Source organism: Lolium rigidum, unplaced genomic scaffold (assembly GCF_022539505.1).
Source record: "Lolium rigidum isolate FL_2022 unplaced genomic scaffold, APGP_CSIRO_Lrig_0.1 contig_9424_1, whole genome shotgun sequence".
NCBI classification, from domain to species: domain Eukaryota; kingdom Viridiplantae; phylum Streptophyta; class Magnoliopsida; order Poales; family Poaceae; genus Lolium; species Lolium rigidum.
Genome location: NW_025901530.1, coordinates 614,010 through 641,141, shown reverse-complemented (window position 1 = coordinate 641,141; position 27,132 = coordinate 614,010). Strand labels below are relative to the sequence as shown.

General features: G+C 43.1%; 3 protein-coding genes across 5 annotated transcripts; 2 read left to right on the top strand and 1 right to left on the bottom strand.

Annotated features, from left to right (window-relative positions):
• The first annotated feature begins 438 nt into the window (after positions 1-438).
• LOC124682363 (G-type lectin S-receptor-like serine/threonine-protein kinase LECRK3) lies at positions 439-9,113 on the top strand. The gene is made up of 2 exons (XM_047217053.1): positions 439-753; positions 6,994-9,113. The coding sequence occupies exons 1-2, from the start codon at positions 573-575 to the stop codon at positions 9,111-9,113; spliced, it is 2,301 nt and encodes a 766-aa protein (XP_047073009.1). The 5' UTR covers positions 439-572.
• A 3,395-nt stretch (positions 9,114-12,508) lies between these two features.
• LOC124682350 (inactive poly [ADP-ribose] polymerase RCD1-like) lies at positions 12,509-26,571 on the bottom strand. Of its 3 annotated transcripts, XM_047217045.1 has the most exons (7): positions 25,024-26,570; positions 24,580-24,821; positions 24,437-24,481; positions 14,059-14,090; positions 13,289-13,477; positions 13,104-13,199; positions 12,509-12,943 (listed from the first exon to the last, which is right to left on the bottom strand). In XM_047217045.1, exons 1-7 carry the CDS (start codon positions 26,034-26,036, stop codon positions 12,869-12,871), a joined length of 1,692 nt encoding a protein of 563 aa, XP_047073001.1. In that variant the 5' UTR covers positions 26,037-26,570; the 3' UTR covers positions 12,509-12,868. The 3 variants fall into 3 exon arrangements, with proteins under 3 accessions (XP_047073001.1, XP_047073000.1, XP_047072999.1); XM_047217044.1 differs by lacking the exon at positions 14,059-14,090 and having other exon boundaries at positions 24,405-24,481; XM_047217043.1 differs by lacking the exons at positions 12,509-12,943; positions 13,104-13,199; positions 13,289-13,477; positions 14,059-14,090 and adding exons at positions 22,856-23,290; positions 23,451-23,546; positions 23,647-23,835 and having other exon boundaries at positions 24,405-24,481; positions 25,024-26,571.
• LOC124682349 (G-type lectin S-receptor-like serine/threonine-protein kinase LECRK3) lies at positions 17,106-19,983 on the top strand. The gene has a single exon (XM_047217042.1). It carries the CDS (start codon positions 17,240-17,242, stop codon positions 19,538-19,540), a length of 2,301 nt encoding a protein of 766 aa, XP_047072998.1. The 5' UTR covers positions 17,106-17,239; the 3' UTR covers positions 19,541-19,983.
• Positions 26,572-27,132: the final 561 nt, after the last annotated feature.

Genomic DNA, 27,132 nt, shown 5'->3' with positions numbered 1-27,132 from the left:
ATTCAGATTAATTTACACAGAGATCATACATACTCTTCAAGAAAAAGAAAAGGAAAGTTTTGAGGGAAAGTACACTACCTGCTAATGGTAATCCAATTACTGCTCACTTTAGCTAATAAGTGCCCTTGGTTCCTGGCTATGACTGGTGCACGTATCTCCATGAAATAAGTAAAGATTGTTTGGTCGAGAAACACACACCTCTAAAAAATATGGTTGCATTAACAAAGTCATAAGAAAAAGATAAGGATGATTCGATCTTCGCAGTTGGCAGCTACGGAGAAGCTACCGTTGCAAGACGTACCAGTACACTATGACTGTCTTTGGTCCATGTGCTTTTCAAAAAGTGACACTTTGCTCTAGTTTCTCCTAGCTTTTAGCAGCTATTGACTAAATTGTGCGAGTCTCTATCATGATTTGTAACCTAACTCCTCTCCTTGTTCCACACCCAAGCAATTCATTTTGCAGAGACCAAAGAACATTCGAACAATACTCTTGTGCCCAAACCATGTCGTCATCCCCATATATCCTCTCTTTTGTCCGTGATTCTATTCATCAACCAAGCTAGTCCTGCCATGACCATCGAAACAGAGATTCCTCTGGGTTCCGGAATCGGCGCAGCTGGCACCCAAAGTTGGGTCTCCCCCTCGGGGCGCTTCGCCTTTGGCTTCTATCCTGAGGGTGAAGGATTCTCCATTGGGGTGTGGCTTGTGATAGGCACATCTAGATCCATCATGTGGACTGCCAACAGAGATGATCCTGTTGAAATATTGGGCCCACTTTTAGTGGCCCAAATTAGATTTCAGTTTTTCCTATAAATCTCAAAGCCCACATAGTGGCAGCCATGTGAGTTTGAGCCCAAGTTGGTGGCAGCTCACTAGGGAGTGGCAAGAGGTGGGAAGTTTAGTCCCACATGGAAAGTTGGGAGGAAGTTAGACCACCTTATAAGGTGGGTTGTTCCACCACTAGTAAGTGAGTGAGAATAGGAGTGCTACACGCGCGCGCTCCTCCTCCTCCTCGCTCGTCACGTCACGACGCGACGCGACGCGCGCGCCGCGCTCGTGTTGAGTGGATTGAGCCTCGAGCCGAGACTTTCCTTACTTTTTGCACTGCGCGACTGCTCAAGCTCTTCATCACGGGTCGCCTTCCGTCCAAGTCGGGCGGTGCTGCCTACCGTCGTCTTCAACGCCGTCTACTTCGACCCATCGTCCCCGTCGTCAACAACGTTGTCATCAACAACGTTATCTGCTGCGACATCGTCCGCTACACCTCCACCAGATCGGTACGTGCGGCATATCTCGATTTGTTTAGCGATGGATGTTGTACCGTTTGCTCTGCTACTGTTCATGTTGATCACTGCATCTAGTATGTTTGAGTTTCACATGTTAGTAGTTACTTTCGTCATGCTTTATATTCTGGAATTAATCATGGAAATTGTGCCTAATTATCCAACAATCCAAAAACCTAATTGTCGGCAATTTCCTGAGTTAACAATGGCTGGTTTTGCTGATGCACTGAGGCCGGATAAGTTTACCGGTGTGCACTTTAAGAGATGGCAGTATAAGGCCATGCTCTGGCTTACTCATCTGAAAGTCTTCGAAGTTACTGATGGTTTACCTGAAGGAACTATATCTGACCAAGATCAGAACAAGTTCAAGGAAAACAATAATCTCTTCGTCGGATGCGTTCTAAGTATTCTTGCTGATCGTCTATGTGATGTGTACATGCACATAACAGATGGTAAAGAGCTCTGGGATGCACTGAATGCTAAGTTCGGTGCAACCGATGCAGGCAGTGAACTGTACATCATGGAGAGCTTCCATGACATCAGGATGGTTAACAACCGTTCACGTAGTCGAACAAGCTCATGAGATACAGTGCATTGCGAAAGAGCTTGAACTCCTTAAGTGTGCCTTACTTGACAAGTTTGTGGCTGGATGCATCATCGCTAAGTTGCCCCCTTCATGGAGGAACTTTGCCACAACTCTCAAACACAAGAGACAGGAGATATCGCTTGAAAATCTGATAGCATCTCTTGATGTTGAGGAGAAAGCTCGGGCTAAGGATAATACCGAGAAAGGAGAGGGTCAGTCTAGCGCCAACATGGTGCAGAAGAAACCCTACAGCAAGAACAAAGGGAATAACAAGCCCTCCTTCAATAAGTCTATGAAGACTACAACCTTCAAGAAGAAGAAGATGATAAACAAAGCAGATCTGAGCTGCTTTACATGTGGAGAGACTGGCCACTTTTCTAAGGACTGTCCAGGAGAGGGCAGACCGCAAGAAAAAGGCGAGGCAAGTCAACACGGTGACCGCTAGCAATGCTGATGGGTACGGTAATCTCTTTATTGTTCTTTCGGTATTTCAATCTCCATGTTGGTGGATTGATACAGGTGCTAATGTTCATGTGTGTGCTGACATATCCATGTTCACTTCTTACCAGAGTTGCCCGGGATTCTTCCGTCTTGATGGGGAATGGGTCACATGCTTCGTTCGTGGTGTTGGCACGGTAGATCCGAAGTTCACTTCGGGGAAGATCGTGCAGCTGAGGAACGTGCAGCATGTCCCTACTATGAACAAGAATCTCGTTAGCGGCTCCCTTCTATGCAGAGATGGGTTTAAGGTTGTTTTAGAGTCGAATAAAGTAGTTGTTTCCAAGTTTGGACAATTTATTGGTAAAGGCTATGAGTGCGGAGGCTTGTTCCGCTTTTCGCTGTCTGATTTCAGTAATAAGTCTGTGAACCATATTTGTGGCAATGTTAGTGATGATACCAGTGTTTGGCATTCTCGTTTATGTCACATTAATTTTGGTTTAATGTCTCGGCTATCCAGTTTAAGTTTAATTCCGAATTTCACCATTGCCAAAGGTTCTAAATGCCATAGTTGTGTGCAATCGAAGCAACCTCGGAAGCCTCACAAGGCGGCCGAGGAGAGAAACTTGGCACCTCTAGAACTCATACATTCTGATCTATGCGAGATGAATGGTGTGTTGACAAAAGGTGGAAAGAGATATTTCATGACATTGATTGATGATGCGACTAGATTTTGCTATGTTTATTTGTTGCGAACTAAAGATGAAGCTTTAGACTACTTTAAAATTTATAAGGCCGAAGTTGAAAATCAACTAGAGAGAAAGATCAAGCGTCTTAGGTCGGATCGTGGTGGCGAGTATTTTCCTAAAATCTTTGATGAATTCTGTGAGGAACATGGCATTATTCATGAGAGGACGCCTCCCTATTCGCCCCAATCAAACGGGGTTGCCGAGAGGAAAAACCGCACGCTGACTGACTTGGTGAATTCCATGTTAGCCACTCGCTGGTTTATCAAAGGCATGGTGGGGGGAGGCTTTATTGACTTCATGTCATGTCCCGAATAGAGTTCCTAACAAGAATAAAGATAAAACCCCTTACGAGGAGTGGACTGGGAGAAAACCATCACTTTCGTATTTGCGCACATGGGGATGTTTGGCGAAAGTCAATATTCCAATTACTAAGAAGCGCAAACTTGGACCAAAGACGAGTGGATTGTATCTTTCTAGGTTATGCTCCTCGGAGTGTAGGATATAGATTTTTAGTAGTTCAATCCGAGGTACCTGATATGCATGTTGATACTATTATGGAATCTCGTGATGCAACATTTTTTGAGAATATGTTTCCTATGAAAGATATGCATAGCATTGCTAGAATTTCTACCGAGATAATTCCTGAGTCTAGTACATCTAATGAGTATTTTGAACAATCACATGAGAATGTTACTGAGAAGGATGACAATGAAGCTCCTAAACGGAGCAAGAGACGGAGGATTGAAAAATCCTTTGGTGATGATTTCATTGTGTACCTTGTGGATGATACTCCCACGTCCATTGCAGAGGCATATGCATCTCCGGATGCGGATGATCGGAAAGAAGCTGTCCATAATGAGATGGACTCGAATCTTTCTAATGGAACTTGGGAGCTATCGTAACGACCCCATGGATGCAAGCCTGTGGGCTGCAAATGGGTGTTCAAGAAGAAGCTAAGACCTGATGGTACTATTGAGAAGTACAAGGCGCGGCTTGTAGCTAAAGGCTACACTCAGAGAGAAGGCGAAGATTACTTCGACACCTATTCACCTGTCGCTAGACTTACCACCATTCGAGTACTATTGTCCATGGCTGCCTCCTATGGTCTTATCGTTCATCAAATGGACGTAAAGACAGCTTTTCTTAATGGAGAGTTGGAAGAGGAAATCTATATGGATCAGCCTGATGGGTTTGTAGTAAAAGGTGAAGAAAGAAAGGTGTGCAAGTTGCTGAAATCTTTATATGGCCTGAAACAAGCACCTAAGCAATGGCATGAGAAGTTTGACAGAACTTTGACTTCTGTAGGCTTTGTTGTCAATGAGGCTGACAAGTGCGTTTACTATCGCCAGGGTGGAGGCGAAGGTGTTATACTATGTTTGTATGTGGATGATATTCTGATATTTGGTACAAACATGAAAGTAATACACGAAGTCAAGTCTTTCTTGTCAAAGTGCTTTGATATGAAAGATCTGGGAGAAGCTGATGTGATTACGAACATCAAGCTTATTAAGAACGAGAGTGGGATTACTCTAACACAATCCCATTATGTTGAGAAGATCTTGAGCCGGTTCGGCTATATTGATAGCAAGTCTTCTCCAACACCTTATGATCCCGAGTGTGACATTACGCAAGAACCGGAGGATTGCCGTAGATCAACTGAGATACTCTCGGATTGTTGGCTCACTCATGTACTTAGCGAGCGCGACTAGACCGGACATCTCTTTTGCTGTTAGCAAGTTGAGTAGGTTCATGTCAAACCCGGGTACTGATCATTGGCATGCACTTGATAGGGTCATGCGCTACCTATGTGGTACAATGAGTTATGGGATTCACTATTCCGGGCACCCAGCTGTGCTTGAAGGATATAGTGATTCGAATTGGATCTCGGATGTAGCTGATCCGTACGCCACAAGTGGGTATGTATTTACCTTTGGAGGTGGCGCAAGTATCATGGAGATCTTGTAAGCAAACAATATTGACGAGGTCAACTATGGAAGCAGAACTTACTTGCTTTAGACACAACCACTCGTTGAATCGGAATGGTTGCGTGAGCTCTTGATGGACTTGCCTGTGGTTGAAAAACCTGTTCCGGCAATCCTTTTGAATTGTGACAATCAAACTGTAATTGTCAAAGTGAACAATTCTAAGGATAACGCGAAGTCATCAAGACACGTCAAGAGACGTTTGAAGTCCGTCGGAAATTGCGAAACTCCGGAGTAATAACCGTTACATATATTCAAACAGAGACAAAAACCCGGCAGATCCCTTTACAAAGGGACTATCACGTAATGTGATAGAAAGTGCTTCGAGGGAGATGGGTTTGAGACCCGTTGATGTTACGCCATAGTGGTAACCCAACCTTTGTGATCGGAGATCCCGTGAATTAGGACCCGGGAAGAACAAACTAGTGGTTTAATTGAGGAGAGTATTATGTAACCCTCTCTATGTGAAGATGCACAACTCTCGGTTGGCTGTAAGGTAGGTTGGCAACAAGCCTTAATGTGTTTATGTTGGCTATTTTAGCAAAGATGCTGTCCTACAGAGCATTCTTGAAATAACACACCTATATGAGTCCGATTGTTAAACGTCGCAATCTATGAGATTTGGGTGATCTCTAGTAAACTCATGAAGAGACCACGAAGTATGACGCATATGCTTCACCCGCGGGGTAGGCTACGGCAGCCATGTACTGGTCATGACTTTGAGTGAAACCCTGTTCACGCAAAACTTGCAATTCAAGGCTTAGTCCATTGTTCAAGTGTGAATGGATGTAGCTTAAGGTTCTAGGCGGAAGTTCAACTTAACAGTCTCCGCTGAAACACCTGGTATATAAACAAGCAGCGAGTATTGGTAAATCTCTAAATGGGGATTTGAGATCTGGTGGGGGATTGTTGAAATATTGGGCCCACTTTTAGTGGCCCAAATTAGATTTCAGTTTTTCCTATAAATCTCAAAGCCCACATAGTGGCAGCCATGTGAGTTTGAGCCCAAGTTGGTGGCAGCTCACTAGGGAGTGGCAAGAGGTGGGAAGTTTAGTCCCACATGGAAAGTTGGGAGGAAGTTAGACCACCTTATAAGGTGGGTTGTTCCACCACTAGTAAGTGAGTGAGAATAGGAGTGCTACACGCGCGCGCTCCTCCTCCTCCTCGCTCGCTCGTCTCGACACGTCACGTCACGTCACGACGCGCGCGCCGCGCTCGTGTTGAGTGGATTGAGCCTCGAGCCGAGACTTTCCTTACTTTTTGCACCTCAGGAAAACGAACAGAGTCCTAGACGGACGCGTCACGGTTAGTCGGTTCGGGTCGCTCCCGGATCGTGGGCTATCTGTAACCGACTCGAAACGTTCGTGCGACATGGGCGTGGCCCACGTTGCCTAGGGTTTCCCGAGCCTATATAATCTCTTGCCCGGCTACCGCAGAAATACATCTAATACACAAGTTAGGGTTTCCACCTCTCTCTGCTTGCGCCGCCATCGTAGCCTACTCCATCCCGCGCCGACGTGCATCGGCGAACGGGAGAGCAGGTCTCCGGAACCGCTCGTCCTTGCGATCCTGTACGGGAGAGGGCGAATTAGGTTTTTGGGAAGCGCTCTGCGCGACTGCTCAAGCTCTTCATCACGGGTCGCCTTCCGTCCAAGTCGGGCGGTGCTGCCTACCGTCGTCTTCAACGCCGTCTACTTCGACCCATCGTCCCCGTCGTCAACAACGTTGTCATCAACAACGTTACTGCTGCGACATCGTCTGCTACACCTCCACCAGATCGGTACGTGCGACATATCTCGATCTGTTTAGCGATGGATGTTGTACCGTTTGCTCTGCTACTGTTCATGTTGATCACTGCATCTAGTATGTTTGAGTTTCACATGTTAGTAGTTACTTTCGTCATGCTTTATATTCTGGAATTAATCATGGAAATTGTGCCTAATTATCCAACAGATCCCCCTGTTTCTGGTGGTTCAGTTGTGCTAACCTATGGCGGTTCACTTCAATGGATTCCAGCTAACGCAGGTAGCCAAGGGAAGTCCATATCTGCCACCTCTACTCCAGCTGCCTCTGCTGGCATGTTGGACACCGGTAACTTCGTCTTGTTTGACATGAAGAAACAGGTCATATGGTCCACCTTTAGTTCTCCGTCGGACACCTTATTACCAGGGCAAAATCTACCTCCTGGCAGTCAACTCTTCTCAAGTGTATCTGACACTAACCATGCCACAGGAAAGTATCGCCTTTTCAATCAGGAAGATGGTAACCTTGTGATGTATCCTGTGGGCGCGATAGACCCTGATAGTTCATACTGGAATACTGGCACATTCGGCAGCGGCTATCTTCCCACGCTCTCATTGGATCCCAACGGCACCTTATGGCTGTTCAACCAGAATTCCGCATATACAGATGTGTTGTTCCTGGCTAATCGGTCATCTTCTAATGCTTCCCCAGACATACGACAGAGCTTCTTCCATCTGACATTGGGTGCTGATGGTATTTTGCGACTTTACTCCCTTGTGTTCTCTGGTAATGGGAAAGCGCCCATAACAGAGGTCAAATGGCTGCAGCCCAGCAGCGATCGCTGCCTTGTCAAAGGCGTTTGTGGTCCAAATAGCTACTGCCAAGTCACTGCTAATGGGGAAACTAGCTGCTCTTGTCTCCCTGGTTTTGAATTTTCAATTGCTAATCAAGGATGCTGGAGGGTGCAGCAGATTGGCGGTTGCGCAAATAATGATGACATCAGAATGATATCCACAATGGTTCAGGTGAAGAACACTAGTTGGTCAGATAATTCGTACAATGTCCCACCGCCGACAACAAGCATCGAAGCTCGCAAAGAACTTTGCCAATCTGACTGTGCCTGTGAGATTGCAATGTTTGACTCGTACTGCTCAAAGCAGATGCTTCCTATGAGATATGGCAGGATGGTTCCTGGTAGCAACATGACACTATATGTGAAGGTTTACACACGAGATACCAGAGTTGTTATCAGAAAGAAGGCTTCAAAAAGTGCTAGTTCAGTTGCCATGTTGATATCAGGTGCTGCATTGGCCATCTTCTCAATTGCTGTACTCTCTGTGTCCACATTACTTTGCAAGAATCGGCAGGCCTTGAGGTACACGAGACCTCCACAACAGCAAGACTTCGAACTTGATGAGACTATCGGCATTCAATCCTATTCTTTCCATGATCTAGAGTTGTCCACAGATAACTTTGCTGAAGAGCTGGGAAGGGGTGCATATGGTACCGTGTTCAAAGGTGTCTTGACCAGCAACAACAAGGATGTTGCAGCGAAGAGGCTCGAGAAGATGGCAGAAAATGGGGAGCGGGAGTTCCACCGGGAAGTGCGTGCAATTGCACGAACACACCACCGGAACCTTGTATGCTTGCTTGGTTTCTGCAACCAAGGCATGTACCGCCTACTTGTGTACGAGTATATGCCAAATGGCTCCCTTGCAGATATCCTTTTCAAGTCGGATGCACCCCCTTGTTGGGGCAATAGGCTTGCGATTGCACTGGATGTTGCAAGGGGATTACAGTACCTGCATGAAGAGATAGAGGGGCCTATAATCCACTGTGATATCAAGCCAGAGAACATACTCATTGACAGTTCCGGGGTGGCAAAGATCGCAGACTTTGGCCTGGCGAAGCTGCTAATGGGGAACCAGACACAGACTTTCACTGGCATCCGAGGCACACGGGGCTATCTCGCACCAGAGTGGAGCAAGAACATGGCAATCACTGTGAAGGCAGATGTGTACAGCTATGGCATCATGCTTCTTGAGATGATTAGCTGTAAGAAGAACATGCAGCTGAAGCTGGCCGGCGAGGAATGTAACATTTCTGAGTGGGCCTATGAGTATGTGGTATCAGGTGAAGTAATGGAAGTGGCAGCCGGTGAAGGTGTCAACCAAATCGAGCTAGAGCGCATGCTGAGGATCGCTATCTGGTGCACTCAGAATGTGCCGGTGACACGGCCTGCAATGAAGAGCATCGTTCAGATGCTGGAAGGAAGTGCCGAAGTTCGCCAGCCTCCACCGCCAGCATCGTTTTCGCAGTCACTGGGGTGATCTGGAAGCAAATGAAAAATCTGATTGTTTCTCTTCTTTTATTTTGGCAACAGCAAACCTGGTTGTTTCTGCAAGACAAAATTTATTTCTCTCAAATACCAGATGAGATGATGGTAAGAAAAGGTAAGGTGATTAACTGAAGCACATATATGATCTATTATGATGAACAATAATCGGGCATTGAAGCCAGAGAGATGCTCAGAAGTGCTAGTATACCGACAACCAATGATTTAAGTACCTCAATGCGGATCATTGTTACCACTGGGCTCTTCCACAAGCCTTTTGCGCCATGTGACACATTTGCTACAGTGGTATTCCAAATTTGCAGCCCTCCCTTCCACGCCTCACCATGATCACTAACCTTCAATATCAGTACAACTACTGTTCAATATCAGTACAACTACTGTAAGACATACACACAATATTATATGTAATAACAGTCTAAGAAGATATCTATCTTTTTGTCCATGCTTCATATGCATACAAAGTGTATGGTAGTTTTATACATTGTATCAATTAGCATGATGCACTTGTGAGTTGCGACTACATGCCACAAGTAGATAACTAGATATGCTTTCTCTGCAATTTCTGAACCGATAGCAAGTGCACCGATAACCCATACAACAAAAAATACAAAATAATAGTCACTGATTTTTAATACATATTAATAATGTGATACACATATTTTGCTCAGCAATATATGCACGGGCTACTTTCGCTGTTTGAAAATACTTGGCATTTGTTTGGGCAAGAATTTATTTTTAAATGTTCCGATTGGACTGGTACTGTTAGATGTGCCGAAACAAATATTGTTTACACTATTACACTTCCACAGCAAATGTAATAAATATATTAGGATGAAATGAAAAGTCAATGATAAAGACAAGCACAATCCATTGTACAGTTCCAGACCAATCACTTCCATCTCTGGCTCCAACTATATCAGTTGGATGAAGGAGTAGATGTACGATGCAGCCATATCAAGTTTCAAGAAGAACTCTTTAACTTAAGTTTGGATTCCTTTCCACCTCTTAAAAAAAAATCTCTTATGTATATACTTAAGATTGCAGGTTCCAGATTCAAACACAAAAATACAATAGTTCAATTTACGCAACAACACATGTGCAAGAGACATACGTAGAAGTAATTCACTCTGTTAGATGAAGGTACATACCGCGCCTTGACTCATTTCCCTTGGTGCTGAGTTGAGCTCTCTGCACCTGGAGCTTTATTCTTCCAAGAGAGCGCCTAGATGCTGCAAACGAAATGGCGCTTAGACAGAATTCCAACTGAGGGCAGAAATGGGGATCGGTATCATCTTTGGGTGTATACTTTCTAGGACTCGTCCGGGTTCAGAACAGTCCCATTATTCGTTCCTTTCTTGTTAATTATCTTGATTGGAGCATGGAGAGACGACTAAGGTGAGAAGATACAACCAAACTTAGCATTTGGTACATGACCAGATGCCCATGATCTTTTTCAATATCATGTGGACATTGTTTAGTGGTCAATGGATAGTCTTTTAGTATCTCGTGTCTAATTGTGTCCTCTGTCCATGTATTGGATCAGCTTGGGATGTCTTGATAGTTGTTTAATCTTCTGATGCTGGGAAAGCGAAGAAAACAGGAAGGCGATCTAACAACTAGTGGGTTCATTTGAAAGGTAAATGAACCTATCATGTATAAACAGGCACCGGAAATGAATTCACACACTAGTTTACAACTTTAACTTTTGACTGAACCTACCAGCGAATTTCGACTGCTTTCGCATGCCAAATAGCAAAGCCTGGGTGCTACGATCAGGGGATACCATTTGATTTAGCGGCCTTCCTTGAGCATGGCCCGTACCTGGTAGAAGTTCTTCTGCTGACATGGGTGGTAACTGCAACAGCCATAAAAACACGGGTTAGCGCATTGCTCGTTTCCATGGAATTCCAAAACTGTTGCCCTGCCTTTCCGCGCCGTGGCCGTTAACTTTCATTGAGCAGAAAGTATTATTGACCATCCAAGAAGATTCACATGTACTAAGAGAGAGAATTATACTTACTACTGTTCTTCCCAGAACCATTGATACTGTCGGGTTGGCTGCGTCGGCCTGGAAGAAAATGAAAACTGCTATGGGAAATTCAGATGATTTTCTAGTGGAGGACTGTATGCAACCTGCTCAACCTTTGACAGCACTTCATCAGCTCAGAACTCTGCAGACACCGTGTACTGCCAGGCAACTGAGGTATACCATACATGGGAGACATCCGACGCCCTGAAGGTGGGCAAGACGTGGACAGTGGCCGACGATACGTACCACGTACGTGCCGGTGTGCGGAGGCTGCAGGACGGTGCCGGTGTGGCAGGGGCGCGGCGCCGCCATGTCCGCCCAACGTACGCCAGCATCCGCCGCCTCATTGGCAATCCTTGCCGCCGGCTTCTTCATCGCGGACCCGCTGCTCGGCTGCTCCTCAACTAAAGAAGCCGGACTTTGCATCACGGCGCTCGGAGATTCGGAGCTCGAGCGGCATCGCTAGCGTTAGGGTGCGTCGCCGACAAACCGGCCGTGGAGTCAGTCTCGGCGGCTGGCGATCGCCGGAGTGGAAAGGGGATCCAGATGAGCGAATGTGTACGTGTGTCACTTGTTTTTTTTTCTAATTTCATTTTCTAGTACTCACACTAATCCCATTATTAGTTTAGCACATCGATTGACCTTTGTACGATCTTTAGAGCTAGATTTTGACCACATAGTATACACTGTTTGTTGTATTTTGTCTTGCAAAATATTTTCATTTCATATTTATGTATACTAATTTTATATTACAAAAATATTTCAACTATAAACTATAATCCAGGTTATACGTTGAGGACAAGAAAAGTCACTGTCTTATATTTTGGGGAAAGAGGGGTATGTTTTAATTTTAGAAAAACATATCAAGCATTCCTACAATTTTAGAAATACAGATAATTTTTTTTCTCAAGTCGCAAAATCACAATAGTAGTAAGGTGTCGACAGTTGAAGTTCAGAATGCCAAGGAGAACACCGTTTCACAGCTTATTTCTTTCATACATTTGCATAGCTACTAGGTTCCAGTAGGCAAAAGCTTTAGAACGAGCAGATGGCCTGATCAAGATAGACAAAGATCTGAAATCCCTACAAACCAAATTTTGTCAATTTTCTTGGTTGTTGGTCTTGCATAGTGTGTTATTTGGCTCCTATATCTAGAGGTAGGATGGCATTTCATTTTTGAGGAAAAATACTTGCCAGCAAGAAAAGCAGGACAAATGAATCTGGTTAAGGTCTTGTTAACAGCCAAATAAAAATGTTGGATGTCATTTCTTTTCTTGGTGACTTTGTTCAATTCAGATTCATTTTCTCCACAAAAAAAAATATAGAAAGGGTCAAACAGGTAAAAATAGAAACTGCCAGCGCTGCATATATAGTCATGAGATCAAAAGTGTAATTTCCGACTGAAAGAAAAAACCACTGCACAGCAGTTACAGGGTTTAACTTTTGGACACTAGGAAACTAACCGACGGCACAAGCAGATGGAACTATCTATATCTGCGAGTTAAGCAACAAGTACATACATATCAACTAACCTACCGAGTTTTGACTAGCTCTGTACATCACGTACCAAACCTTTTGGGTCTGGGTGATACAACAGATGGCGACCTTCGTTTCAGCGGACTTTGTTGAGGCATGTCGCCTCAGATTCAAACTCAACTTCCTGTGGTGTCATGTCGACTAGCTCTTGTTTCTGGGGGTCCTCAAGGACTGGTGGTGTTCCCTCCCCTACCAGGTACTCTTCGTGGTAGCATTTCGGCTGCTCCCGTGGGTGGGACCTGTGACGGTCATCGAGAAGACACAAGGTTAGCGCCTATAACTGAACTCTTGAACGGTTGTTTATATACCCATGGTCTAATAGTCTATCTTCCACAATAATGAAGAACAGGCTTTCACTGCACATGTTGCAGAATTCAAACGGTACAACGAGTTGAGTACCTTGTGTTGTAGCCTCACTACTGTAGAAACCAGCAGCTTGTCGCCGACGATCTGTCTCAGCCGCTTCACCAAGTCAGTCCTGCTTATCTTTCTCCTCTGTTTGCACACAGCAGGTAGAGTAAGGATTGGCATACTGAATGCAGCGGAGTATCTCAAAAGGGGAAATGGAGAACAGAATTAACAACCTTGAATTCCTCGTAGTATTGATGGAGTAGGTCCATATCAGAACGAGGCACTTTTGTGGAGAGAGCCGCGAAAAGCATCGAGAAGGGCATCCAAGGTGAGCTAGGAGCCCGTGGACTTGGAGCACGCCCAAACTTGGGTAAATGTTGTTCATCAGCTGAAGATGCCACAGTTTGGAAACAACTGTCATCCTGATCACAATAAACAAAAGATAATATGACGAACTGGAAGTTCTCAAGGAAATTGCTCAAATCGAAATTAAGGTGCTAAGCTCAACCTTTTAATACCAACTATTCAACTATCAGCCGGTTTTCTGAATTTATCACACTGACGACACAAGGAAGGTAGACCGACAGAACGTCAGTACATTTCATTATTTCCCAAACAGAGCATGGTCAAAACAAAAGACAGAACAAAGCAGGTCTTTCCTTACATACAGAGTACATAAACACTCCAGATGGAGTCCGTTGCAAACTTGGAAGAAAATTATGACAAGCCTTAGCAAACACATGGACAATATAATAATAAGATAGAATTTAACAAGCGGGGAATCATTACTAGTACAACTTGTAAATCTAAGAGTACAGTATCTATGTAAAACAAGCAAGTTCCTTACAGTAGGCATGTCACTACTTCATGCAATAAATCACCTCTAGGTAACATATACTCGAATTCCAGTGCACAATATAGCTAATGCTTCACTTTATTCAAGACATACTGCATACCAAAGTTGAGATACAATTTGTAACCAATTAGAGCATAACAAGCATACCTTGGTTACACTGTCTGGTGACCTAGAATTTCCTATTGAAAATAACCATCAATAATTACTGCAGAAAAATTTAAATTTATGTATCGATAAATCAATGCGAGATATTAACCATAAAAAATTACTGCAAGGTAATTAGTTTTTAAATTGAAGATTTGGACAAAAGAAATTAAAAATAACTGTTGAAAATTACTACAGAAATAACCATCGACAGTTATCGCTGAAAAGTTGAAACAGAAGATTTCTATGTATAAATAAATCAATGTCAAAAAATTACCGTCAAAATTTACTGCGGAAAATAATGTGCAAAAATTACTGCAGAAAATTGCGGTTCATGTCGTTTTACTGTTCATTACTGCACAAACAACGGGCAAAATCTACTACAATAGATAACCGTAGAAATTCTTGTTCTTCCCGTGGGTCGTGTTCATCAGGTGTACTATTCATCCAAGGAAACCAAAAATATTGAGAGCACACTGTTTTTAACATAACCCTTCTTCTCATATAAAGCATTCCATTACATGGTATGCCGTATATTTTTCTGATTGTCTCTAAATGATAAAAGTAAATCATCATGTAGTACAACTTGAGTTGTTTCGTAAGTGAACGCAAGTGCTTTGTCTCCAATATTTTCTTTTTAATGAACGCAAACAACATACAAAAGGTTCAGTTAGTGCAAAGAAAGAACCAAAGAACTTGGCTTGTTTGGGTTGCAAAATAGTAAAAATATCCTATCTACATGTTTCAGAAAATAGTAAAAATATTAACATGAAAATTCCAAAAAAGCGTGATCATTTCGGGAACGAGGCAAATCCAATAATTAAATCTAAGTTGAAATAAGTGAATGTAAAAACTACTTACATTGTAATACTGAATTGCGTATATTTTTTTTCAAAATCAAATTTATATGCTTCTATTTGACCTCTCTCTGTATAAATTTGTCAAAAAAATAAAATAAAAATTACAGATATGATTCTTTGCCAAGTTACGAACATGAGCAGATTGTACCATTAGCTTTGATTTATCAACTGGCATGACCAGTATACATACTCTAAAACATCGATGCCCAGAAAGGGCATGTTCTACCTACAAGAGGTGCCATGCCATTTTTTTCTAAGAAAATCTTGCAAGCAAGAACAGCAGGACAAATCAACCTTGTTAACGGCCAATTGAAACTGCTGGCTCGCATTTCATTTCTTGGTGCAGCGACTCTGTACTTCGTTCAATTCATAGTCTTTTCTCGAGAAAAATATGAACTGCCAGCGCTGCATATATACATCCATGTGCGTTACAAAGTTACAGACTGAAAGAAGAAAACAAAGCCTGCACCGGAAATGAATCCGCCACAGCAGTTGCAGAGTTAAACTGTCCACGCTACAAATGTAACGGGCCGTACAGGAAGATCAAACTAGCTATATCTTCCAAGGTTAAACAATAACAACAAACATATCAGCTAACCTACCAAGCTTTGACTAGTCTGTACATCAAGAATTAGGCCTCTTGGGTTTGGGCGATACGACTGATGGTGAACTTCGATTTAGCAGACCTCCTTGAGGCATGTCCCCTCCGATTCAGACTCCACTCCACGCGGTGTTATGTCGAATAGCTCTTTTTTCTAGACGTTCTCAAGGATTGGTTGTGCTCCTTCCCCTCCCAGGTGCTCTTCTTGGTGTCATTTCGGCTGCTGCCATGGTCCGTGGGCAGTTCAGGTACCTGCAACATCTATCAGCAGCAAGTGGTTAGCAAGCACAATTGGATCTACCAGTCAGCAAGAGAGGTGTTGTGCTCAGGAGTTAAGCTCGTTCTTTCTTCAAGTCAAATACCCGAGCTGATGTTAAAAGCTGCTACCTCTGTATGCTATTGATACCACTGCACCAGAACGCTTCTGCTTTCCACACCAGATTCAGCTCTGGGCTAGATAATGATGGTCACTACAAATGGAATCACTATTATTGGTGACAGTGATCAGATGCATATAGATACGTATGCTAGTCATCCATGGACATTGTTTTCAGGATCCACAAACGCGCCCTATCCTAGTATAACGCTAACTCAACAAGTCTATTCCACAAATGTTCATGAAGGGCCGGCCACAGTTTATCCTCTATAAATAAAACTCACAGCAATACAATGACTCAACAACTGATCACTAATTTTACAGGTCTGGAAGGACAGCAGTAGTACTACCTATGTCATGTCAGTGAGAAGTTGAGCTCATGCCAAATTTAAAAGACAAAATTTTAAACTGACTTAATTTAAACTGCAGCTAAAAATTAAGACAATAAGTGTTGGAGAAATCTAAAAATTGATAACACAAAAATTCAGTCAGCAGGATACTAGGTGCAGCACGCACATAAAATATTCTAATTACATGGAGGTGGTTGTCAGTGAAGGGTGCAGGATAGACATAGTATATTAGAGACAGAAGATTTGCTTTTGCACATAAAAGTGGTTTTCACATTGTAGGTAAGAGATCTCCTTTTTGGTAGTGGATATATATTACCTAAATTTTCCTATCTACACCATTATTCAAAATTTAGCATTTTTTTAATTGAACGTAAATACCCCAAAAGTTCATGCCCATCTAAAATGCAAACTTGAGTAAATTTGATATTGCCACCCCTCAAATAATTCAGATTAATTTACACAGAGATCATACATACTCTTCAAGAAAAAGAAAAGGAAAGTTTTGAGGGAAAGTACACTACCTGCTAATGGTAATCCAATTACTGCTCACTTTAGCTAATAAGTGCCCTTGGTTCCTGGCTATGACTGGTGCACGTATCTCCATGAAATAAGTAAAGATTGTTTGGTCGAGAAACACACACCTCTAAAAAATATGGTTGCATTAACAAAGTCATAAGAAAAAGATAAGGATGATTCGATCTTCGCAGTTGGCAGCTAAAGACGTACCAGTACACTATGACTGTCTTTGGTCCATGTGCTTTTCAAAAAGTGACACTTTGCTCTAGTTTCTCCTAGCTTTTAGCAGCTATTGACTAAATTGTGCGAGTCTCTATCATGATTTGTAACCTAACTCCTCTCCTTGTTCCACACCCAAGCAATTCATTTTGCAGAGACCAAAGAACATTCGAACAATACTCTTGTGCCCAAACCATGTCGTCATCCCCATATATCCTCTCTTTTGTCCGTGATTCTATTCATCAACCAAGCTAGTCCTGCCATGACCATCGAAACAGAGATTCCTCTGGGTTCCAGAATCGGCGCAGCTGGCACCCAAAGTTGGGTCTCCCCCTCGGGGCGCTTCGCCTGTGGCTTCTATCCTGAGGGTGAAGGATTCTCCATTGGGGTGTGGCTTGTGATAGGCACATCTAGATCCATCATGTGGACTGCCAACAGAGATGATCCCCCTGTTTCTGGTGGTTCAGTTGTGCTAACCTATGGCGGTTCACTTCAATGGATTCCAGCTAACGCAGGTAGCCAAGGGAAGTCCATATCTGCCACCTCTACTCCAGCTGCCTCTGCTGGCATGTTGGACACCGGTAACTTCGTCTTGTTTGACATGAAGAAACAGGTCATATGGTCCACCTTTAGTTCTCCGTCGGACACCTTATTACCAGGGCAAAATCTACCTCCTGGCAGTCAACTCTTCTCAAGTGTATCTGACACTAACCATGCCACAGGAAAGTATCGCCTTTTCAATCAGGAAGATGGTAACCTTGTGATGTATCCTGTGGGCGCGATAGACCCTGATAGTTCATACTGGAATACTGGCACATTCGGCAGCGGCTATCTTCCCACGCTCTCATTGGATCCCAACGGCACCTTATGGCTGTTCAACCAGAATTCCGCATATACAGATGTGTTGTTCCTGGCTAATCGGTCATCTTCTAATGCTTCCCCAGACATACGACAGAGCTTCTTCCATCTGACATTGGGTGCTGATGGTATTTTGCGACTTTACTCCCTTGTGTTCTCTGGTAATGGGAAAGCGCCCATAACAGAGGTCAAATGGCTGCAGCCCAGCAGCGATCGCTGCCTTGTCAAAGGCGTTTGTGGTCCAAATAGCTACTGCCAAGTCACTGCTAATGGGGAAACTAGCTGCTCTTGTCTCCCTGGTTTTGAATTTTCAATTGCTAATCAAGGATGCTGGAGGGTGCAGCAGATTGGCGGTTGCGCAAATAATGGTGACATCAGAATGATATCCACAATGGTTCAGGTGAAGAACACTAGTTGGTCAGATAATTCGTACAATGTCCCACCGCCGACAACAAGCATCGAAGCTCGCAAAGAACTTTGCCAATCTGACTGTGCCTGTGAGATTGCAATGTTTGACTCGTACTGCTCAAAGCAGATGCTTCCTATGAGATATGGCAGGATGGTTCCTGGTAGCAACATGACACTATATGTGAAGGTTTACACACGAGATACCAGAGTTGTTATCAGAAAGAAGGCTTCAAAAAGTGCTAGTTCAGTTGCCATGTTGATATCAGGTGCTGCATTGGCCATCTTCTCAATTGCTGTACTCTCTGTGTCCACATTACTTTGCAAGAATCGGCAGGCCTTGAGGTACACGAGACCTCCACAACAGCAAGACTTCGAACTTGATGAGACTATCGGCATTCAATCCTATTCTTTCCATGATCTAGAGTTGTCCACAAATAACTTTGCTGAAGAGCTGGGAAGGGGTGCATATGGTACCGTGTTCAAAGGTGTCTTGACCAGCAACAACAAGGATGTTGCAGTGAAGAGGCTCGAGAAGATGGCAGAAAATGGGGAGCGGGAGTTCCACCGGGAAGTGCGTGCAATTGCACGAACACACCACCGGAACCTTGTATGCTTGCTTGGTTTCTGCAACCAAGGCATGTACCGCCTACTTGTGTACGAGTATATGCCAAATGGCTCCCTTGCAGATATCCTTTTCAAGTCGGATGCACCCCCTTGTTGGGGCAATAGGCTTGCGATTGCACTGGATGTTGCAAGGGGATTACAGTACCTGCATGAAGAGATAGAGGGGCCTATAATCCACTGTGATATCAAGCCAGAGAACATACTCATTGACAGTTCCGGGGTGGCAAAGATCGCAGACTTTGGCCTGGCGAAGCTGCTAATGGGGAACCAGACACAGACTTTCACTGGCATCCGAGGCACACGGGGCTATCTCGCACCAGAGTGGAGCAAGAACATGGCAATCACTGTGAAGGCAGATGTGTACAGCTATGGCATCATGCTTCTTGAGATGATTAGCTGTAAGAAGAACATGCAGCTGAAGCTGGCCGGCGAGGAATGTAACATTTCTGAGTGGGCCTATGAGTATGTGGTATCAGGTGAAGTAATGGAAGTGGCAGCCGGTGAAGGTGTCAACCAAATCGAGCTGGAGCGCATGCTGAGGATCGCTATCTGGTGCACTCAGAATGTGCCGGTGACACGGCCTGCAATGAAGAGCATCGTTCAGATGCTGGAAGGAAGTGCCGAAGTTCGCCAGCCTCCACCGCCAGCATCGTTTTCGCAGTCACTGGGGTGATCTGGAAGCAAATGAAAAATCTGATTGTTTCTCTTCTTTTATTTTGGCAACAGCAAACCTGGTTGTTTCTGCAAGACAAAATTTATTTCTCTCAAATACCAGATGAGATGATGGTAAGAAAAGGTAAGGTGATTAACTGAAGCACATATATGATCTATTATGATGAACAATAATCGGGCATTGAAGCCAGAGAGATGCTCAGAAGTGCTAGTATACCGACAACCAATGATTTAAGTACCTCAATGCGGATCATTGTTACCACTGGGCTCTTCCACAAGCCTTTTGCGCCATGTGACACATTTGCTACAGTGGTATTCCAAATTTGCAGCCCTCCCTTCCACGCCTCACCATGATCACTAACCTTCAATATCAGTACAACTACTGTTCAATATCAGTACAACTACTGTAAGACATACACACAATATTATATGTAATAACAGTCTAAGAAGATATCTATCTTTTTGTCCATGCTTCATATGCATACAAAGTGTATGGTAGTTTTATACATTGTATCAATTAGCATGATGCACTTGTGAGTTGCGACTACATGCCACAAGTAGATAACTAGATATGCTTTCTCTGCAATTTCTGAACCGATAGCAAGTGCACCGATAACCCATACAACAAAAAATACAAAATAATAGTCACTGATTTTTAATACATATTAATAATGTGATACACATATTTTGCTCAGCAATATATGCACGGGCTACTTTCGCTGTTTGAAAATACTTGGCATTTGTTTGGGCAAGAATTTATTTTTAAATGTTCCGATTGGACTGGTACTGTTAGATGTGCCGAAACAAATATTGTTTACACTATTACACTTCCACAGCAAATGTAATAAATATATTAGGATGAAATGAAAAGTCAATGATAAAGACAAGCACAATCCATTGTACAGTTCCAGACCAATCACTTCCATCTCTGGCTCCAACTATATCAGTTGGATGAAGGAGTAGATGTACGATGCAGCCATATCAAGTTTCAAGAAGAACTCTTTAACTTAAGTTTGGATTCCTTTCCACCTCTTAAAAAAAAATCTCTTATGTATATACTTAAGATTGCAGGTTCCAGATTCAAACACAAAAATACAATAGTTCAATTTACGCAACAACACATGTGCAAGAGACATACGTAGAAGTAATTCATTCTGTTAGATGAAGGTACATACCGCGCCTTGACTCATTTCCCTTGGTGCTGAGTTGAGCTCTCTGCACCTGGAGCTTTATTCTTCCAAGAGAGCGCCTAGATGCTGCAAACGAAATGGCGCTTAGACAGAATTCCATCTGAGGGCAGAAATGGGGATCGTTATCATCTTTGGGTGTATACTTTCTAGGACTCGTCCGGGTTCAGAACAGTCCCATTATTCATTCCTTTCTTGTTAATTATCTTGATTGGAGCATGGAGAGACGACTAAGGTGAGAAGATACAACCAAACTTAGCATTGGGTACATGACCAGATGCCCATGATCTTTTTCAATATCATGTGGACATTGTTTAGTGGTCAATGGATAGTCTTTTAGTATCTCGTGTCTAATTGTATCCTCTGTCCATGTATTGGATCAGCTTGGGATGTCTTGATAGTTGTTTAATCTTCTGATGCTGGGAAAGCGAAGAAAACAGGAAGGCGATCTAACAACTAGTGGGTTCATTTGAAAGGTAAATGAACCTATCATGTATAAACAGGCACCGGAAATGAATTCACACACTAGTTTACAACTTTAACTTTTGACTGAACCTACCAGCGAATTTCGACTGCTTTCGCATGCCAAATAGCAAAGCCTGGGTGCTACGATCAGGGGATACCATTTGATTTAGCGGCCTTCCTTGAGCTTGGCCCGTACTTGGTAGAAGTTCTGCTGCTGACATGGGTGGTAACTGCAACAGCCATAATAACACAGGTTAGCGCATCGCTCGTTTCCATGGAATTCCATAACTGTTGCCCTGCCTTTCCACGCCGTGGCCGTTAACTTTCATTGAGCAGAAAGTATTATTGACCATTCAAGAAGATTCACATGTACTAAGAGAGAGAATTATACTTACTACTGTTCTTCCCAGAACCATTGATGCTGTCGGGTTGGCTGCGTCGGCCTGGAAGAAAATGAAAACTGCTATGTGCAATTCAGATGATTTTCTAGTGGAGGACTGTATGCAACCTGCTCAACCTTTGACAGCACTTCATCAGCTCAGAACTCTGCAGACACCGTGTACTGCCAGGCAACTGAGGTATGCCATACATGGGAGACATCCGACGCCGACGATACGTACCACGTACGTGCCGGTGTGCGGAGGCTGCAGGGGCGCGGCGCCGCCATGTCCGCCCAACGTACGCCAGCATCCGCCGCCTCATTGGCAATCCTTGCCGCCGGCTTCTTCATCGCGGACCCGCTGCTCGGCTGCTCGGAGATTCGGAGCTCGAGCGGCATCGCTAGCGTTAGGGTGCGTCGCCGACAAACCGGCCGTGGAGTCAGTCTCGGCGGCTGGCGATCGCCGGAGTGGAAAGGGGATCCAGATGAGCGAATGTGTACGTGTGTCACTTGTTTTTTTTTCTAATTTCATTTTCTAGTACTCACACTAATCCCATTATTAGTTTAGCACATCGATTGACCTTTGTACGATCTTTAGAGCTAGATTTTGACCACGTAGTATAAATTGTTTGTTGTATTTTGTCTTGCAAAATATTCTCATTTCATATTTATGTATTATACTAAATTTATATATACATAAATATTTCAATTATAAACTATAATCCAGGATATACGTTGAGGACAAGTAAAGTCACTGTCTTATATTTGGGGAAAGAGGGGGTATGTTTTAACTTTAGAAAAACATATCAAGCATTCCTACAATTTTAGAAATACAGATAAAAAAAAATTCTGAAGTCGCAAAATCACAATAGTAGTAAGGTGTCGACACTTGAAGTTCAGAATTCCAAGGAGAACACCGTTTCACAGCTTATTTATTTCATACATTTGCATAGCTACTAGGTTCCAGTAGACAAAAACTTTAGAACGAGCAGATGGCCTGATCAAGATAGATAAAGAGCTGAAATCCTACAAACCAAATTTTGTCAAATTTCTTGGTTGTTGGTCTTTCATAGTATGTTATTTGGCTCCTATATCTAGAGGTAGGATGGCATTTCATTTTTGAGGAAAAATACTTGCCAGCAAGAAAAGCAGGACAAATGAATCTGGTTAAGGTCCTGTTAACAGCCAAATAAAAATGTTGGATGTCATTTCTTTTCTTCGTGACTTTGTTCAATTCAGATTCATTTTCTCCACAAAAAAAAAAATATAGAAAGGGTCAAACAGGTAAAAATAGAAACTGCCAGCGCTGCATATATAGTCATGAGATCAAAAGTGTAATTTCCGACTGAAAGAAAAAAACTACTGCACAGCAGTTACAGGGTTTAACTTTTGGACACTAGGAAACCAACCGACCGCACAAGCAGATGGAACTATCTATATCTCCCAGTTAAGCAACAACTACAAACATATCAACTAACCTACCGAGTTTTTCTAGCTCTGAACATCACGTACCAAACCATTTGGGCCTGGGTGATACAACAGATGGCTACCTTCGTTTCAGCGGACTTTGTTGAGGCATGTCGCCCCAGATTCAAACTCGACTCCCTGCGGTGTTATGTCGACTAGCTCTTGTTTCTGGGGGTCCTCAAGGACTGGTGGTGTTCCCTCCTCTGCCAGGTGCTCTTCTTGTTAGCATTTCAGCTGCTCCCGTGGGTGGGACCTGTAGCGGTCATCGACAAGACAAAAGGTTAGCGCCTATAACTGAACACTTGAACCGTTGTTTATATACCCATATTCTACTAGTCTATCTTCCACAATAATGCAGAACAGGCTTTCACTGCACATGTTGAAGAATTCAAATGGTACAACCAGTTGAGTACCTTGTGTTGTAGCCTCACTACTGTAGAAACCAGCAGCTTGTCGCTGACGATCTGTCTCAGCCGCTTCACCAAGTCTGTCCTGCTTATCTTTCTCCTCTATTTCAACATCAAGATGCACACAACAGGTAGCGTAAGGATTGGCATACTGAATGCAGCGGAGTATCTAAAAGGGGAAATGAAGAACAGCATTAACAACCTTGAATTCCTCGTAGTATTGATGTAGTAGGTCCATATCAGAACGAGGCACTTTTGTGGAGAGAGACGCGAAAAGCATCGAGAAGGGCATCCAAGGTGAGCTAGGAGCCCGTGGACTTGGAGCATGCCCAAACTTGGGTAAATGTTGTTCATCAGCTGAAGATGCCACAGTTTGGAAACAACTGTCATCCTGATCACAATAAACAAAAGAAAATATGACGAACTGGAAGTTCTCAAGGAAATTGTTCACATCGAAATTTAAGGTGCTACGCTCATCCTTTTAATACGAACTATTCAACTATCAGCCGGTTTTCTGAATCTATCACACTGACGACACAAGGAAAGGTAGACCAACAGAACGTCAGTACATTTCATTATTTCCCAAATAAAGAATGGTCAAAACAAATGACAGAACGAAGCAGGTCTTTCCTTGCATACGGAGTACATAAACACTCCAGATGGAGTCCATTGCAAGCTTGGAAGCAAATTATGACAAGCCTTAGCAGACACACCGGACAATATAATAATAAGATAGAATTTAACAAGCGGGCATCATTACTAATACAACTTAAAAATCTAAGAGTACGGTATCTAGCTAAAACAAGCAAGTTCCTTACAGTACTTCATGCAATAAATTACCTAGGTAACATATACTCGAATTCCAGTGCACAATATAGCTAATGCTTCACATTATTCAAGACATACTGCATACCAAGGTTGAAATACAATTTGCAACCAATTAGAGCATAATAAGCATACCTTGGTTACTCTGTCTGGTGACACAGAATTTCCTATCTCAGATATGTTGGATGCAGTATCTTCTCTAACCAAGTATTCTGCAGCAATATCAAATAAATTTTCTTCTGTAAATAACACCAAAGTTAAAAATGGAAAGAGATAAAATCAAGAACCGTATGAGTGGCTGTAGTAGTACCATTGGGCATGGAAGGTGACTTGATAATAACAGCATATTCAGCATAGATGTGTCGATGGACATTTGCATCCCAAATGACATAGTGTTTTGGCTTTTGGAGATCATCCACGCCACTATCAAATATTCCAGCTATTGGCTGGAATTGCTTTGATCCAGAAAGTACGACCTCAACATTTCCCATTATAACGCGACACAACATCATCCTTATGATGCCATTTTCGTCAACATCTGAGTAACTGGCACTGTACATAAATTTCAAGTAAGACCACAAGAAACTATTGAATATTGAAAGCAAGAGCAATCAAGCAGCAAAGTTAAGGATGTATATGTTCAAAAAGTTATTATATTTCTGCAGTGAAAATAAATAACGAGATGGACATATGGCCTAAAGTTGAGATTAGCATAGGTGCACATAAATGTGTCAGCAAAAGAACAAATATTTACCAGGTATTGGCGCAGTTGGCTGGAGCGAGGTGTGTCCCAATGCCATAAACTGGGTCTAGCAGAGGTTTGGTAATTTTCAGAGTACCATGCATCATCATATCCTCCATAGCATCCTTGGAACAAGGCAACCATGCATAACGCACATTTGCGTTCCCACGCTGTATTTTGGTGAGTTCGAGTTCCTTCTGGAAAAGATTGAAGCGAGCCTGTCCTTGCTGATCTACCAGTGGGGTTCTATAGATACCAACAATATCTTTTTCACTGAAAGGATGGCCTAATCCTTCCAGTAATAACCTCCGCACAACTGAATCAATGCGTGGGCCACTATTATGCAAACCTGTAGCAGCATTTCTGGCTCCACTAGCAGCTTCATTTTGCACCTTCTGTTTTTCCACCAGTATGTTATTAACCTTCTTTACATGAGAAGGTACTTCAGCAACATGATCTGAACTCGAGCTTTCAGATGCAGCTGTTGATATCTCATCAGCTGCAGATTTACCAGTGGGGTCACTTCTGCCATGCTCAACAGGTTTAGAAGTTATCAGTCTAGCACATAAATCTGGAAAGAAGCGGCCACCATGATCATCGATCCACGCTATTGGCATGGTTGTTGCCGTCGCAGAATCTAGGCAAACCATGTGCATGAAGTCCAACAGTACTTGCTGGTTCTGGAATACAGCATTAGTAATTGGCCTCTTTAACTGAAAGTCCCGCTGAACCAGATTCACAACATGCTCTGGAAAATCCCTCCATTTACCCTGTTGGTAATAAAGCACACGCATGGGCAACCCACTTGTCTTGAAGTTGTTGTACCACTCCAGAATATGACCAGCACATGAGGTCATTTTAGACTTCTTACATGCAGGCATGACAAGGTTTGGTCTCTGAACATGCCGGGAGACCTCAGCAGCAGCTTCTGTGTCAGTACTCTTCGCAGCAGAGTCATGCTTCCTCTTGCGATCAGTAGCTTTCAGAATATGTCCATCCAGTGCCATTACATTCTTCCTCTCCATATTTTACACAAAGCTCAGCTAAAACCAAGTATTGACTTTCTTTACAGATTAACACCACTAAGTAAAAATAGTGTAGCGTAACCTAGTTAATGAAACCTAGATTGTGTTTGCACAAAAGTAACTCCAAAATGAGGCATGTTATCCACAAGGGTATGTGAAATGGACCTGGGACATAAGCAGGAAAAAAAGGAATAAAGATATGTAGAGAGTGGGAGCATGGGTGGAAGAAAAAAAATAAAGTACTGTCTCACAGATCATTTATGTAATTCTTTCATGCCACACAGTGGTGTAGTATGCAATTATTAAAAACTATTCCTTTCTGATTCTTTACTCCCACCTATGGCAGATTTGTGCTTCACATCATTGCTCCAACATACCACTGATGCTGCTGGTGTGGCAACATGAGGGCTCGGCAATAAACAACGATGGAGAGAGAAGCCAACGCTGCTGCTGGAACAAATATTCGCATCGCGGCCGGATCGTAAAATCTGCCATTGTTGCTCTCGATTCAACCCATGGACATTGCCAAATACACACCAAGGCCCTGCTATAATCCCATGGCACTAAAGCGCATGATGGCGTCCCGGTAATCCCGAGAATGGAAGGACAAGGACAGCTTGTGCAGAGAGCTTGGTATGCCTACTACGTAAGCAGTGTTAGTCCGTAACACTGAGCACATCAACCTTCTAATTGCTTGCTTAGTGAGTAGGAAAATCCTAATATTTGCTCAATTCCAAATTATTTCTGTACAGTAACATTATGGGAAACCATCATATTAGGTTGTTTCCAGGCAATGTAAATGTGTATTAGACACATATTAACTGGATGTGCGTTGCAGTGCATGCTTGATGAATAAAAGCATCAGTCTGAAGTAGCAAAGACAAGTTGACGAAAAAAGCAGCTTACTCTAGCGTCTAGCTTGATATGATCATCAAATACAGCAACAAAGTATTTCTAACCCGTATGCAGCTTACTCTATTGTCTAGCTAGCTTACTCAGTTCACCACTTTTTTGACACAAACATTTACACTAAACGGATGTTACAGCCTACTCAATTTGCGATCTTTACCCACTGATGCTATTGTGCGACAACTCG

Excerpts from the sequence above, each read along its gene's own strand:
- LOC124682363 (XM_047217053.1), top strand. The coding sequence starts at position 573 with ATGACCATCGAAACAGAGATTCCTCTGGGTTCCGGAATCGGCGCAGCT. Across the intron at positions 754-6,993 it reads GTGGACTGCCAACAGAGATG|ATCCCCCTGTTTCTGGTGGT; the intron begins ATCCTGTTGAAA and ends ATTATCCAACAG.
- LOC124682349 (XM_047217042.1), top strand. The coding sequence starts at position 17,240 with ATGACCATCGAAACAGAGATTCCTCTGGGTTCCAGAATCGGCGCAGCT.
- LOC124682350 (XM_047217043.1), bottom strand. The coding sequence starts at position 26,036 with ATGGAGAGGAAGAATGTAATGGCACTGGATGGACATATTCTGAAAGCT. Across the intron at positions 24,822-25,023 it reads GCCAACTGCGCCAATACCTG|TGCCAGTTACTCAGATGTTG; the intron begins GTAAATATTTGT and ends ATTTATGTACAG. Across the intron at positions 23,291-23,450 it reads TAGTGAGGCTACAACACAAG|GTCCCACCCACGGGAGCAGC; the intron begins GTACTCAACTGG and ends TGACCGCTACAG.